Source organism: Triticum dicoccoides, chromosome 3A (genome assembly GCF_002162155.2).
Source record: "Triticum dicoccoides isolate Atlit2015 ecotype Zavitan chromosome 3A, WEW_v2.0, whole genome shotgun sequence".
NCBI lineage: Eukaryota > Viridiplantae > Streptophyta > Magnoliopsida > Poales > Poaceae > Triticum > Triticum dicoccoides.
Genome location: NC_041384.1, coordinates 515,693,197 through 515,705,555, shown reverse-complemented (window position 1 = coordinate 515,705,555; position 12,359 = coordinate 515,693,197). Strand labels below are relative to the sequence as shown.

At 43.9% G+C, this 12,359-nt stretch overlaps 2 protein-coding genes across 4 annotated transcripts; one reads left to right on the top strand and one right to left on the bottom strand.

Moving 5' to 3' along the window:
• Positions 1 to 59: 59 nt before the first annotated feature.
• LOC119268880 (NADP-dependent malic enzyme-like) lies at positions 60 to 4,944 on the top strand. 3 transcript variants are annotated; one of them, XR_005133335.1, is made up of 19 exons: positions 60 to 429; positions 529 to 724; positions 816 to 967; positions 1,077 to 1,182; positions 1,505 to 1,570; positions 1,671 to 1,766; positions 1,864 to 1,935; positions 2,027 to 2,110; positions 2,208 to 2,306; positions 2,699 to 2,746; positions 2,836 to 2,889; positions 2,968 to 3,066; positions 3,217 to 3,306; positions 3,418 to 3,495; positions 3,618 to 3,692; positions 3,795 to 3,885; positions 3,997 to 4,125; positions 4,221 to 4,370; positions 4,444 to 4,570. XR_005133335.1 is itself a non-coding variant. In XM_037550591.1 (19 exons), exons 1-19 carry the CDS (start codon positions 179 to 181, stop codon positions 4,942 to 4,944), a joined length of 2,052 nt encoding a protein of 683 aa, XP_037406488.1. In that variant the 5' UTR covers positions 60 to 178. The 3 variants fall into 3 exon arrangements, 2 of the variants coding, with proteins under 2 accessions (XP_037406488.1, XP_037406487.1); XM_037550591.1 differs by lacking the exon at positions 4,221 to 4,370 and adding an exon at positions 4,777 to 4,944 and having other exon boundaries at positions 4,554 to 4,651; XM_037550590.1 differs by having other exon boundaries at positions 4,221 to 4,503.
• On the bottom strand, positions 4,685 to 10,122 carry LOC119268882. The gene is made up of 10 exons (XM_037550593.1): positions 9,897 to 10,122; positions 9,038 to 9,123; positions 8,887 to 8,964; positions 8,391 to 8,503; positions 8,254 to 8,319; positions 7,205 to 7,306; positions 6,579 to 7,098; positions 6,196 to 6,401; positions 5,374 to 5,543; positions 4,685 to 5,143 (listed from the first exon to the last, which is right to left on the bottom strand). Exons 1-10 carry the CDS (start codon positions 10,022 to 10,024, stop codon positions 4,984 to 4,986), a joined length of 1,629 nt encoding a protein of 542 aa, XP_037406490.1. The 5' UTR covers positions 10,025 to 10,122; the 3' UTR covers positions 4,685 to 4,983.
• Positions 10,123 to 12,359: the final 2,237 nt, after the last annotated feature.

Below are 12,359 nucleotides of genomic sequence, written 5' to 3'. Positions count from 1 at the left end.
CTCGGCCCGGCCTGGCACCGCAGAGTTTCTAGAGCCGGCCTACCGTGGGGCTACGTGTCGCGGCCTCTCCCGCGACGTGTCCCCGGACAAGAGGCGACGGTGTCTTCGCTGTCCTCCGCACCGCACCGCGCTGCGCTGGTGCTTCTCCAGTTCTCCTCCTCCTCCTGGCGCCCCCTTTATGCGCGGGCTACGACGCAGCAGCTTGGCTCGCATTGCATCCACCACCAGAGCGGCGTGGGCGCGTCAGTGCAGCAGCAGCATATTCGGAGGAGCGAGAGCGGCGCCGCACTGCACCATGGCGGGACGATCGGGGGAGGAAGCGGACGCCGCGATGGCGGGCGTGGCCACCGGCGGCGTGGAGGACGCCTACGGCGAGGACCGCGCCACCGAGGACCAGCCCGTCACGCCGTGGGCCGTCTGCATCGCCAGGTACATACACGCATACGGCGGCCACCTTGTTCCATTGGTGCTCTGCTCGCCGTCGATCGTTGATTCTTACTACCTAGAACTTGGTTAATCAATCTGCAGTGGCCACTCCCTGCTGAGGGATCCGCGGCACAACAAGGGGCTGTCCTTCACGGAGAAGGAGCGGGACGCGCACTACCTGCGCGGCCTGCTGCCTCCGGCCATCCTGCCCCAGGAGCTCCAGGAGAAGCGGCTGCTGCAGAACGTGCGGCAGCTCGAGGTCCCGCTGCAGCGCTATATGTTCCTCATGGACCTTCAGGTCAGCTCAGCTCTCTCCGGACATGCGTGCATCCTCTTAGGCATGTCATCTTTCACCCTTGGCGTTGATGCGCTGATCTGTTTGTTTGCAGGAGAGAAATGAGAGGCTCTTCTACAAGCTCATGATCGACAACGTCGAGGAGCTGCTCCCCGTCGTCTACACGCCCACCGTCGGCGAGGCCTGCCAGAAGTACGGCTCCATCTTCAGGCGCTCGCAAGGTCTCTACATCAGTCTCAAAGACAAGTACGTGTCTGATCATTTCACTTAAGTTTTCAGTTTTCACATGGCCGGAGGCCAGTTTCTGTATCAAGTGAGTGAAACGCTTGCGTGGTGTTCCTGTTGCTGATGCTAGGGGGAGAGTACTGGAGGTGCTGAGGAACTGGCCGGAGAAGAGTATTCAGGTCATCGTTGTCACCGACGGCGAGCGCATCTTAGGCCTCGGAGATCTTGGCTGTCAGGTCAGTCACGGAATTATTTTCTTTAACTGAAAGTTATTGGCTTGGTGCTTACCATTAACATGGTTTTGGATTTCAGTTTCAGAAATATTTTAGCCATAGACGAAATTCATCAGTGATTTTGATTTTCATTTCGGTCAAAGCACCGAAATTTTCACTTGAAACTGATTGAGATCCAATCAAATATTTTGAAATTTCAAACAATAATTTGAATTTGTGGGTACTACAGAAATTGCTGAAATATTTTGACCGAAAGACAATTATGTCAATAATGAAATTTCGATGAAATCACACGAATGACCAGGAATGGAATTCCAATGTGCAGGGCATGGGAATTCCCGTGGGGAAGCTTGCGCTGTACACGGCCCTTGGTGGCGTCAGGCCATCTGCTGTAAGTACTTGGAATTTGGACTCTGTCTTGCTCTGTTTTGCAATGACCAATTTCATAATTTTCATGCAACTATATACCATGTTTCCATTTGGCGTGCCAGTGTTTACCCATCACCATTGATGTGGGGACGAACAACGAAGAGCTACTGAACGATGAGTTCTACATTGGATTACGGCAAAGAAGAGCCACCGGCCAGGTTCCACTTCTGCTACGTTGGCTGTGCGCAGTCAGTTAACTAAATATGGCCATCAATCAGTCCCTCATGTTTCATCTCTTTTGCCTGCTTGATTTAGGAATACACTGAGCTTCTGGATGAGTTCATGGTTGCCGTGAAGCAGAACTATGGGCAGAAGGTTCTTGTCCAGGTATGAGAATAGTAGGAAGAACCCTCATTTCTGATCTGTAGTTGAGCTACTGGCATGGCCACTTACCCGAAACTTCTTCGACTTCTTATAGTTTGAAGACTTTGCAAACCACAATGCGTTTGCCCTTCTCGACAAGTACAAGGCGACCCATCTTGTCTTCAATGATGATATTCAGGTTTTGGGACCAGATTTCTGGTTTCTGTATGCTTATCTATCATCTACTGTACTGTGCAACGGTAAAGAAGTTAACTTTGGAAATGAGGTATTCACAGGGAACGGCTGCGGTGGTACTTGCCGGCCTTATGGCTGGTCTGAAGTTTGCTGGTGGAACTTTAGCTGATCACACATTCTTATTCTTCGGTGCCGGAGAGGTCAGTTTATCTTACATCGTACTAGGCTGGTTATGCATTGCTCATCATGGTTGCTTCTGACTGCTGCCAAGTGTATAAGCATCTACCAGCGCTGCGACATGACAGATTGCTTTGCATTCTTATTAACCTTAAAATGGTTAAGTGAAGATTTGTTAGGGAGGTTTCAATTCAAAAACAGTAACAGATGGAAGACTTGTCTATAAAACAATTAGATGAAGGATTGATAGTATAATATATAGTACTAGTTCAAGTTGCTTCTTGTTTTCATTCTTTAAATGCATCCTAATATATGTGCTCATATTATCAGTTTTCAGAACAATTTATGTAATGGTTTCTGAGTCGTTGCCAAGTTAGCAAGTATAAATCAAAGCCCAACTGTCTATTCTTTGCAGGCTGGTACAGGCATTGCTGAACTAGTTGCTCTGGAGATATCCATGCAGGTAGTTGGCTGGTTTAACCTCGTCTGATTGTGCTTTGGAGAGTGTGTTACTAATTCTGCTCAAAAAATATTTCGGCTGTTGTGTTCCAGTCCAAGACTTCACAGGAAGAGGCTCACAAAAACATCTGGCTTGTTGATTCAAAGGTAATATCACTGTACCCCCCCCCCCCTCTTTTCATGTGTTGATAACCGGTCCGTAAATGATGCACGTTGTGTTTGCAGGGATTGATCGTGAGTTCGCGTAAAGATTCTATACAGCCCTTCAAGAAGCTATATGCACATGAGCATGAACCAGTCAAAGACCTTTTAAGTGCCATCAAGGTGCAAAACTAGAACTCTACTTTAGGGGCGCACATACAACCGTTGCGCACATAGTGTTCCACAGTTCTCTTCAAAAAAAAATAGTGTTCCACAGTTCCAGTAAACACCTTATTTTTACCAAGCAGCACACTGATTTCCATTTTTTTTTAGGATATCAAACCGACCGCACTAATAGGATCAGCCGGTGTGGGTCAAAGTTTCACAAAAGAGGTGATCGAGGCTATGTCTTCGATTAACAAGGTAGAACTAACAATATTGATAATTGTCACCAGAGAACTACTCATTGTCAACCTGCCTTTGTAATTATTTCATTACCCACAATGACTGAGAGCTAGTTCCTATCAAATGCAGAGACCAATCATCCTTGCGCTATCCAACCCAACATCGAAATCTGAATGTACAGCTGAGCAGGCATATTCATGGAGTCAGGTGGTATTCCATTAATGATAACCCTTATGCCATCAGTGATAAATCAAAGTTTTGGTCAGATGCATGATGCTACATCTCACTGAAAACCACATACGCCTATCATATCGTGTGTGTATGTGTAGGGCCGTGCAATATTCGGGAGTGGAAGCCCATTTGATCCGGTGAAATATAATGAGAAGCTTTTCATACCCGCACAGGTTGGAAATCGCCCGTGTTTGCGTGTATTATCTGTGGATGCTTTTTGTGCTTTGTGTGTTCTGATAGTGTGAAGTTACTCATCTCCATTGTGGAAACATCAGGCGAACAATGCATACATCTTCCCAGGATTTGGTTTAGGTGTAGTGATCTCCGGGGCGATAAGGGTGAAAGACGATATGGTCCTTGCTGCTGGTAATAATTCTACAAGAACCAAAGTGTTGTTCCAAATCAATGGTACTGTGCTACTCTGTTGAACTGCTCTAAGCCTGGATGATTATTTGTTTCATCTTTGGTGTTGGGCAGCTGAGGCCTTAGCTGAACAGGTCACGGCGGAGCATTTCGACAAAGGCCTGATCTATCCACCCTTCTCCAGCATCAGGAAGATATCAACTAACATCGCGGCTCGAGTCGCTGCAAAAGCCTACGACCTCGGTAAAATCTTCTTTCCTAGACCTGTAGCTCTCTTTCTCTTTAATAGCACTAGAAAGACACGATCACCAAACCCGTATGCTTGTCTGTACGAGCAGGACTGGCAAGCCATCTCCCTCGCCCAAAAGACTTGGTGAAGTACGCTGAGAGCTGCATGTACAGCCCCATCTACCGTTCATACAGATGAAGCCATGGCGCCTCATACTCTGACCATGAATAATGTTCCGTCGAACCTAGACTGTAATTTTGTATGTATGCTTGTTTAGTCGTATTTCCTTTGTTATCATATTATGCACTCTTAAATGAACTTTATAATGGCAGGCCGACACCCAGGTATTAGGTCTATGTAATCGTGTAATAAAGTTGCGGACATGTTGTGTATGATCATAGTGGCATCCTTTACTTTTGATGTGATCGTATGACGAATACAGTACCATTTTATGGGGAACTATCTGTTGATCATAAAGGTGTCTTGTGCAAGCTTTTTACGTTGGGCTCAAAAGGGGGAAGACAACTACACCAACGTAAAGTAAGCCACGTACCCGTCTGAACAAAGTCGACCTGGAATTTGAATTCTAGATGAAATCGAACCACATTCAGCATGTGTACTGAACAAAGTCTGATCTTGAGCAAGAATTCTAGACAAAATCGCAGGCCACATCCAGCGTGGTCTCAAACGAGCAGACATTGATATTGCACAAGGGACCCTTTGTTGCGCAGTTCCGGGAAGGCGAAGATAGGTTACTGGGTCTGCTGAAATATGAGGATAATCGCGCTGACCACAGCCTTACACGGGCGAAGATAGGTTACTGGGTCAGCTGAAAGATAAGGAGAATCATGCTGAGAACCACGACCACAACCTCATACGGACGATCGGTCCTTGGCCGATTGTGTGCCATCTTTAGTTTGGGAAATGCGGACACCCCAGAAGGATTTCGGAAGAAGGTTCCTTTTGTCAGCCCTGAACAGCCAGCCGATGTTGGACTCGCAGGCAGCACACAGCGCAATCGTCCACGTATATCTGCAGGATTCCTCTGGGTGTCAGCGTTACAAAGAGTGTGCAATTACAGAAGTACTCTCTCCGTTCCAAAATAAGTGTCGTGGTTTTAGTTTAAACAAGTCCAAATTTGAACTAAAACTATGACACTTATTTTGGGACGAAGGGAGTAGAATTCACAGAGGTCGCTCTGTTTTCCAGTTCAAGCTATGAAACTGAAAACGGATGACATGTTAGAGGGGTAGGGATCATACCCTGGGAACCAGCTGTGAGCATCAGAAGGATTGCCATGGAGTGCGAGCCCAGACGTGTTGTGCACTGTTATCACCTCCTGCGCACCTTTGTACAACAACGGCATGACATGAGGACCACATTGGTCAACACTAGACGGTATCACCATGTCACTCCGTCTAGCTATGAGAGCCTACAACAAGAATTCAACCTGTCGTATCAGTTAAAAGTTCAACCTTGAATATATTTTTCTCTCTTTCAAATTTAGTTGTGCCTTTTGCTCAACTTCATAGCCAGCTTTACGTAATAAAGAAGGTTGCACATAAGTGTCTCTCTTTAATACATCTGCAGTAGGTAAATCACCTGCTGTTTTCTTACTGCAAATATACTCGCGAAAATCTCTAGTGAGTTTTAGCTATTCAGAGGTAGAGAAACACAGGTTCAGAACTGTTTCCTGGTATTTTCAAGGCGAACTGAAGCACTGAATGAACCCCCAAAACATGCAGAACTTATTAAACTGCAGCTCGTTTTATCTAGACCTCCTCTGCGAGAAATTTTGGTGGCAATGTTGTTGAAGTATCCTACATGAAGTAATTTGGTTTTATGTCACAGCTGTGGCATGCTGCAGCATACCAAATACTAGTATTGTGGTTGCAACTGCAGACCAGATACAGGCAAATCAAGTAACAAACCAAGCGTAAGCAGGACCGGAGCAGCTAATACTAAGAAACCACGTAAACAGAACTGAAGTAATGAAGATTGGGACATCAGGTAGAAGTGGGAAAAGAACCTGAAATATGAGGAACTTCAGTTAAATAACAGTTTCAAAATAATAAATCATTTACCAGGCAATTTCTACATCGTACGAGATTGAAGGCCTTGAGTAGCCGAATCTCTCGCTGCAACCGATATGATACTCCATCAATGTCAAGCAATTCCTGTCTCACAGACGCTGACACGGGTAGTTTGCTTCCAATAAGAAACGACAAAATATCTGGTTTTCTCACATAATCATCCATGCCTGGCTCTGCAATTATCTGATTCCACAAATCTGCCATGAAGGTTTAATCACAGCTAAGGTCATGCATACAGCACGGTACTGTCTAATCACAGCTTAACATACTGACAGAAATGGAAGGAATATTATCTGATTAAAAATAAATTAACATACAACAATAAGGACAAGGTTTGCTACATGACGACAAAGAAGAGGTGAAATAACTCGTACCTGCAGCCTTGCGTGCAAGTGAAGATGAATCGTACATATTGTAAACCCATCGGGGCCAAAATGATAATGGAGCCATCTTTGAATTATAAGCAGCACGGTATTGTCTCTGTTGTCCAGCATCTTTCTCTCTCACTGTTGATAAGGATTCAGGGGATGCAAAGCAAAGATCATCATCATCTCCGATGGTGGTATCCTTGACTGGCTGACTTAATGCACCAAATTCATTCACAGAACCATGCTTCTGCCAAGACAGTTCAGGCATGAGATATTCATCTTCATTTGAGGAATAGTATATTCCTGTATCTGTTACTGAATGGTCACTTGAAGTACTAGTGCACGACAGAGAATCCAAATCAAGATCAGAATCCATAAGATCTTTTTGCTTGAAACAAGATACACCAAAACTGTGCACTGATGAATCACATTGCTTGAAGGTATTACTTGCAGCTAACTGTCCAAATGCATCCCTTGGAGTTCTTAAAGGCATGTCTTCTTCAATGATTTGGATCTCACCCCATGGCTGTCAAGTAAATAAATAAATAAGGAAGGAAGGAAGTTGCACCCTCATGGCTCTGGCTCATAGCATTAGAGAACTGCAGGGTTCTCAACTAAATGTCAAAACTTACTACTTCATCGATGTCGACCCAACTGCGCCTAAGGCGAAACCGCTGCTGACCTCGAGTGATAACATTTGTCGAGCCATCATCCAATCGCCTAATTTCAAGTATCTATGTTATCAAATAAAAGCACAAGACCTTATTACTGAGAACTTATCACAGTGCAGATGAAGAACAATGGTTTGAGGATGAAAAAAGAGACTCCAGCAACAGATAGCATATCATAGTACACTTGTCTTCCTTGAAAGTTTAGGATAATACAAGACATAGAACACGCATTCACATTAAGGCCCTTCCCAGTGCTCCATGTTGTACAGGTGCTAAGCATGCCACATAGGCAAAAAATCTGATGTGGCAAAGTATTTAAGAGGAGAGAGAGGAGTTTGGTGACCCCAGGAAGAACCAATGCCAAGCGTGTGGACCTATGCAAAACACTTAAATGAAAGAAGTTTGCCCTGTGCATGGAAGAGTTTAGTTGTTGAACAATTAAAGGAAGGAAGCTAAGCAACAACAAACTAAGCACCTATGCATTGGGGACTTTAGTTCCTAAACGCTTTAATGCATCTAGCACCCCAACTAAGCACCTGTGCATTGGAAGAGGCCTAATATACGAACGATATATGTAGTGCATACTTGTGCTTGATTATGTTCTGTTGATTAACATACAAACCCATAAATTAGATTGAAACATGATAGTGACAGGTTGCTCCATTAAGATATTTGCAAGCATCAACTCGGCAAGTGTATACCATGTGCACTATCTAGTAATGATGACTAATGAATGGATGTGTCCTATGACATCATCATTTCCCTTGATGTATATCAATCAGGTGACAGGGGACCATGGGCATCCACAGATGCAACGTCTTAGCCTTGGCATTAGCTGGGTGTTTCTAGAAAAATAGTTCAACCAACGAAATACACCAAAAATAAAAACATACGTTTGATGAACTGATAATATGTAAACAAAAGATAAACAAATAACAGATGAATTACCAAACCACAATACAACATATACGATTTAAGACGGAAAGGATCTGTGGAAAAAGAAGCAACACCTCCGCTGTTGTGCCAACTGAAGCAATAGCATGATGCCCATCATTTACGTGTCGGTAGACATGAACCTAAAGTTGGAGAACTGTCAGAAAATAAAACTATAATAAGACACGGCAGAAGAACAGCAAGTAGCACTCACCACACCTATCATGCATGGATTATCAACATGGTTAATAGCCTTGTCAACAGCTACTGCAAATCTAGGTTGAGTTACTCTAAGAGTCAGGGTAGCTTCAGGAAACAAAACAAATCCTGCAAAAGTATGCCATAAAATTGAATAAAATTGCTACGCTGTAAATGCCAGCCATTAAGGCATGGCTTTGTAAGCGACAAACAGAAGGATGACACAGATGTGTATTGAACCTCAATTGTACTTCGTCCGTTCAGAATAGATGATTTTTTTATTCTCTAATTGATAATTGAAGAGCTTTTGCTCCCAATTTCATTTCCATGGAATTGACAAACTATAACAGATGAGATAATTTTATTAAGTTATGCAGTTAATGTTAAGCACAAATAGATCAGCTATTGATAAAGAGAAACACCTAAATATGTATTGACGGTGTAGTCAGATCAATTTGAGATAAGCTCCCATGTCCTGGTATATTAGAATGAAGAGTCAGTAGGAATGCTACCTTGAAGAGAAAGCATAGGTAAACTGAGGAGTGCACCACCATCCAAGAAAGCAAATCTGCCCCGGGTATCATCAATCTCTGTCATATAAACAGACTTCAAAACTATGCAGCTGGCATGATACAACATGCTAAGATCAGCACTAATATTTACCACCAACATATGTGTTCAGGGAAGCCCGAGACATATTGACTGTAAACTCTCCAGAAGTGCTAGTCTCTCCATCTCCATGAGTATTTCTGTGATAGAAGAATGAGGAAAAGGATCAGAGTAATGTCCTCATAAACATCAATGGAACTAACTAATAAAAAAATAGTTAAACAATTAATCAGAGAATTGGTACATTTCAGTGGACTAATAGCGCATGGTGTAATTGGTTTGAAAAAATCACCACGTTCTAGGACAGGTCAATTCATCGTAGATGGGATCATCCGGTGATTTCAGTGAGATGGCCCCATTCATCATCTTCAAACTAGCAGCTTATAACAGATGGTGTGCTGATGCCCAATTCAATCCATTCCCGGAACAAGCAAAATCATGAGGGCTGCAAGCCACTGCTCAAACCAAACCCCCAAATGGTGTACGAAGGGGAGAAGGCGCATCTAATCATCAGACGGAATCGCTGCAAGTGTGAGAAATTGTGAACACCATATAAACTACTTCGTCAGTGTTCCTACCGTCAGATCGTCCATTCACCCCCAAAGGGGAATACCACTATTTAACCTTGACTCCTGAATTGATGTATACCAAGAATGTTACGAGTTTTGGGTGCCAAATCACCTTAAACCAAATAGATTCGGAGCAATCGAAACCTATGAGCGCCATTGCTACCGACCATCTCGGCAGCAGTTTCTACTATCAATTTCGAGCTCGAAAACCTTCCCCGACCCCAATTTCCACCGCCTCCGAGTTCAGAGTGGTGAGAAGGGCAGAAGGCACACCCCAGAGATGGGCGTGGGATGGTAATCACGAGGAAATGGTAAAATTGGGGCGACGGATGGGCGTGCTGGACCTGAGGAAGGTGGCGACGTCGGAGGAGGAGGAGGAGCCGGAGTCGTCGACCTCTTCGACCTCGAGCTCCTCCATGTCCAGCTCGAGGATCTGGTCCATCTGCCTCCGCATCCAGGCCGGCACCGCCATTCCGCCGCCGCCGCCTGAGGACCCAGGGTGTGGAAGGGACGCCGATGAGTTTCGGCACTCCCCACTTCTCCTCTCCTCGTTTTTTTTTTTTTTTGACAGCACTTGTGCCTTCAGGCTTGTTGGTAGATTTCAGACCCTTCCCGGTTATACTTTTCACAAAACAAGTACAGTACTCTCGTTTCGAGTTTTTTTTAAAAAGAAGGATGTACCCCTAACCTCTGCATCTGAACTATGCATGCAGCCATGTTATTAATTATTCACAAAGACCATATAAGGTGATACATCAATAAGCCTGAAGCCATCATCTTGACAACATCGTTGCTACTCCTATCCTCTTGATGAAGGTGTGCTGAATATCCGGGCCTAATACCAAACAGACATCGCACCAAAGTCTAACATCTAAAGCCGGGTGTCCCATCCAAGCCACTACCTGGATTGGGTCTCACACCGATCTGGCACACTCCTGTGAGCACCGCACGCTGCAAGGGTCGTCACCTTCACATCCCTCGGTCCATCCCCAGAGCAGAACTGAAGCACCGACATTGCCAGGCCTCTCTGCCATCAACGCCACCATGATGCCAGACAGCTTCCTCCTCCTGCGTGAGTCCATCTCCGCGCATCAGACGTCGAATCTCCACAGCGCCACGCCGCTGAGATCCGCCACCATTGATGTGTAAAATGAAGCACCGCTCCATCAAAGACGCCGTCCTCTAGTCCCTCGAGCCCGTGTGCACCTCCAAAAATGACGTCCCCAAGGGGGAAACGACACCAGAAAGCCACCGTCATCCGATCTATTGATCTAGGGTTTCCCCCAGAGGTAGCAGAGAGTGGCCTTGAACTTCTCCTCGATGATGCCTTCAGGAAGGAAACGACGTGGACATCATCACCATCGTCGGCCTTGGCAATAGCCAATAGCAGGTTTTCACCCAGATCTGATTGAAGACCTCCATCTCTCATGCACGGGCCGCCGTCATCCTTGCCGGGATCTGGATGATCCAGGCCGCCGCTAGTAAATTGCATGTTTAGTCCTCGTAGTCGCTGGCTTGTCACACAACCATCCTGATACTCGTAGACTGCTCCAATATGGTACTCATATATGTGCATACGTAATGGATACAGTACTGCCTACAGACGTGTGTATACAAGGTGTTGGGACTATTGCCACATCAGCATACAGTAGAAGTGTGAATCCAAATGTGACAGTATAAGAGAGACGAATAATAACTTTTGTTTTAGAGAGAAATAATAACTTGGCGGTACACGAGAGAAATAATATAAATAAATAATAACTTGGCAGTACATGAGAGAAAAATAATATCTGAAATAAATAATATGATCGCAGGTTTCCAACATTGGTAGTTATCACCGGCTCTCTAAATCTCTTCTTCATGTCGATGAGGCATAACTCAAGAAATTCACCAACAATTTTTTTTCATAAGCATTATCTTTATTTTATAATTTATTAAGAGTGGATATAGATTATTGAAATAAATGGAGGATAAGAAAACTAAAGTGGAGAGTAATGCTACATAAACTAGCTATCAATGTTAGTACAATGATACAAGACAAATGTACCAAAAAGAGCAATGCATAGATAAATTTCATCGGTAGCATTGATCTTATTCAATATTTTGGTAAGAATAAATATGATATGATAATTTGGAGAAATGAAGACTAGAACGGAAATTCACTTTGGCACATGAGAGCCATCAGAAAAAACATTTCAAACTGTAAAAAAATCCAAACAAAATTTCGACACGAATATCTCGATATTCTATTTGTGCAAGCCAAAGCTTCACACAAAACCAATTTTTTTGTAGCTAGTGTAAAAAAGACAAAAAATATCTCGTGAGAAGCCCTTTTTAACGTTGAATCTTGTATTTTTCACATGCGACACAAGAGTTGTCGGTTGAAGCTTTAGCATGATCCTTTATTCTAACAGGGAAAGGTGGTTTCTCAGTATAAGCGGTAGGAACAACAGAATCATTATAAGTGATGGTCTTTTTCTTCAACTTTAATGGGTGCAACTACTTTTACTTCAATGTGAGGATTATATTTAAACCACTTCTCCTTAGGGAGATCGACATGAGTAGCAAAAGATTCACAAAAAGAAGCTACTATCTCAGAGTCAAATCCATATTTAGTGCTAAATTCACGGAAAGCATCAGTATCCATAAAAGATTTAACACAATCAAACTTAGGTGTTATACCTGACTCCTTACCTTCCTCGAGGTCCCAATCTTCAAAGTTGCATTTAATTCTTTTCAATAAATCCCATTTGAATTCAATAGTCTTCATTATAAAAGATCCAGTACAAGAAGTATCGAGCATGGGG

What these genes read in the sequence shown, in the direction of transcription:
- LOC119268882 (XM_037550593.1), bottom strand. Translation starts at nt 10,024, where the DNA reads ATGGCGGTGCCGGCCTGGATGCGGAGGCAGATGGACCAGATCCTCGAG. An exon ending in ACTTGCACGCAAGGCTGCAG is followed by an intron (nt 6,402 to 6,578) that starts GTACGAGTTATT and finishes CCTTCATGGCAG; the next exon opens with ATTTGTGGAATCAGATAATT. An exon ending in TACGATGTAGAAATTGCCTG is followed by an intron (nt 5,544 to 6,195) that starts GTAAATGATTTA and finishes TTCTTGTTGTAG; the next exon opens with GCTCTCATAGCTAGACGGAG.
- LOC119268880 (XM_037550591.1), top strand. Translation starts at nt 179, where the DNA reads ATGCGCGGGCTACGACGCAGCAGCTTGGCTCGCATTGCATCCACCACC. An exon ending in ACCTTTTAAGTGCCATCAAG is followed by an intron (nt 3,067 to 3,216) that starts GTGCAAAACTAG and finishes ATTTTTTTTTAG; the next exon opens with GATATCAAACCGACCGCACT. An exon ending in TGCAAAAGCCTACGACCTCG is followed by an intron (nt 4,126 to 4,553) that starts GTAAAATCTTCT and finishes TGACGAATACAG; the next exon opens with TACCATTTTATGGGGAACTA.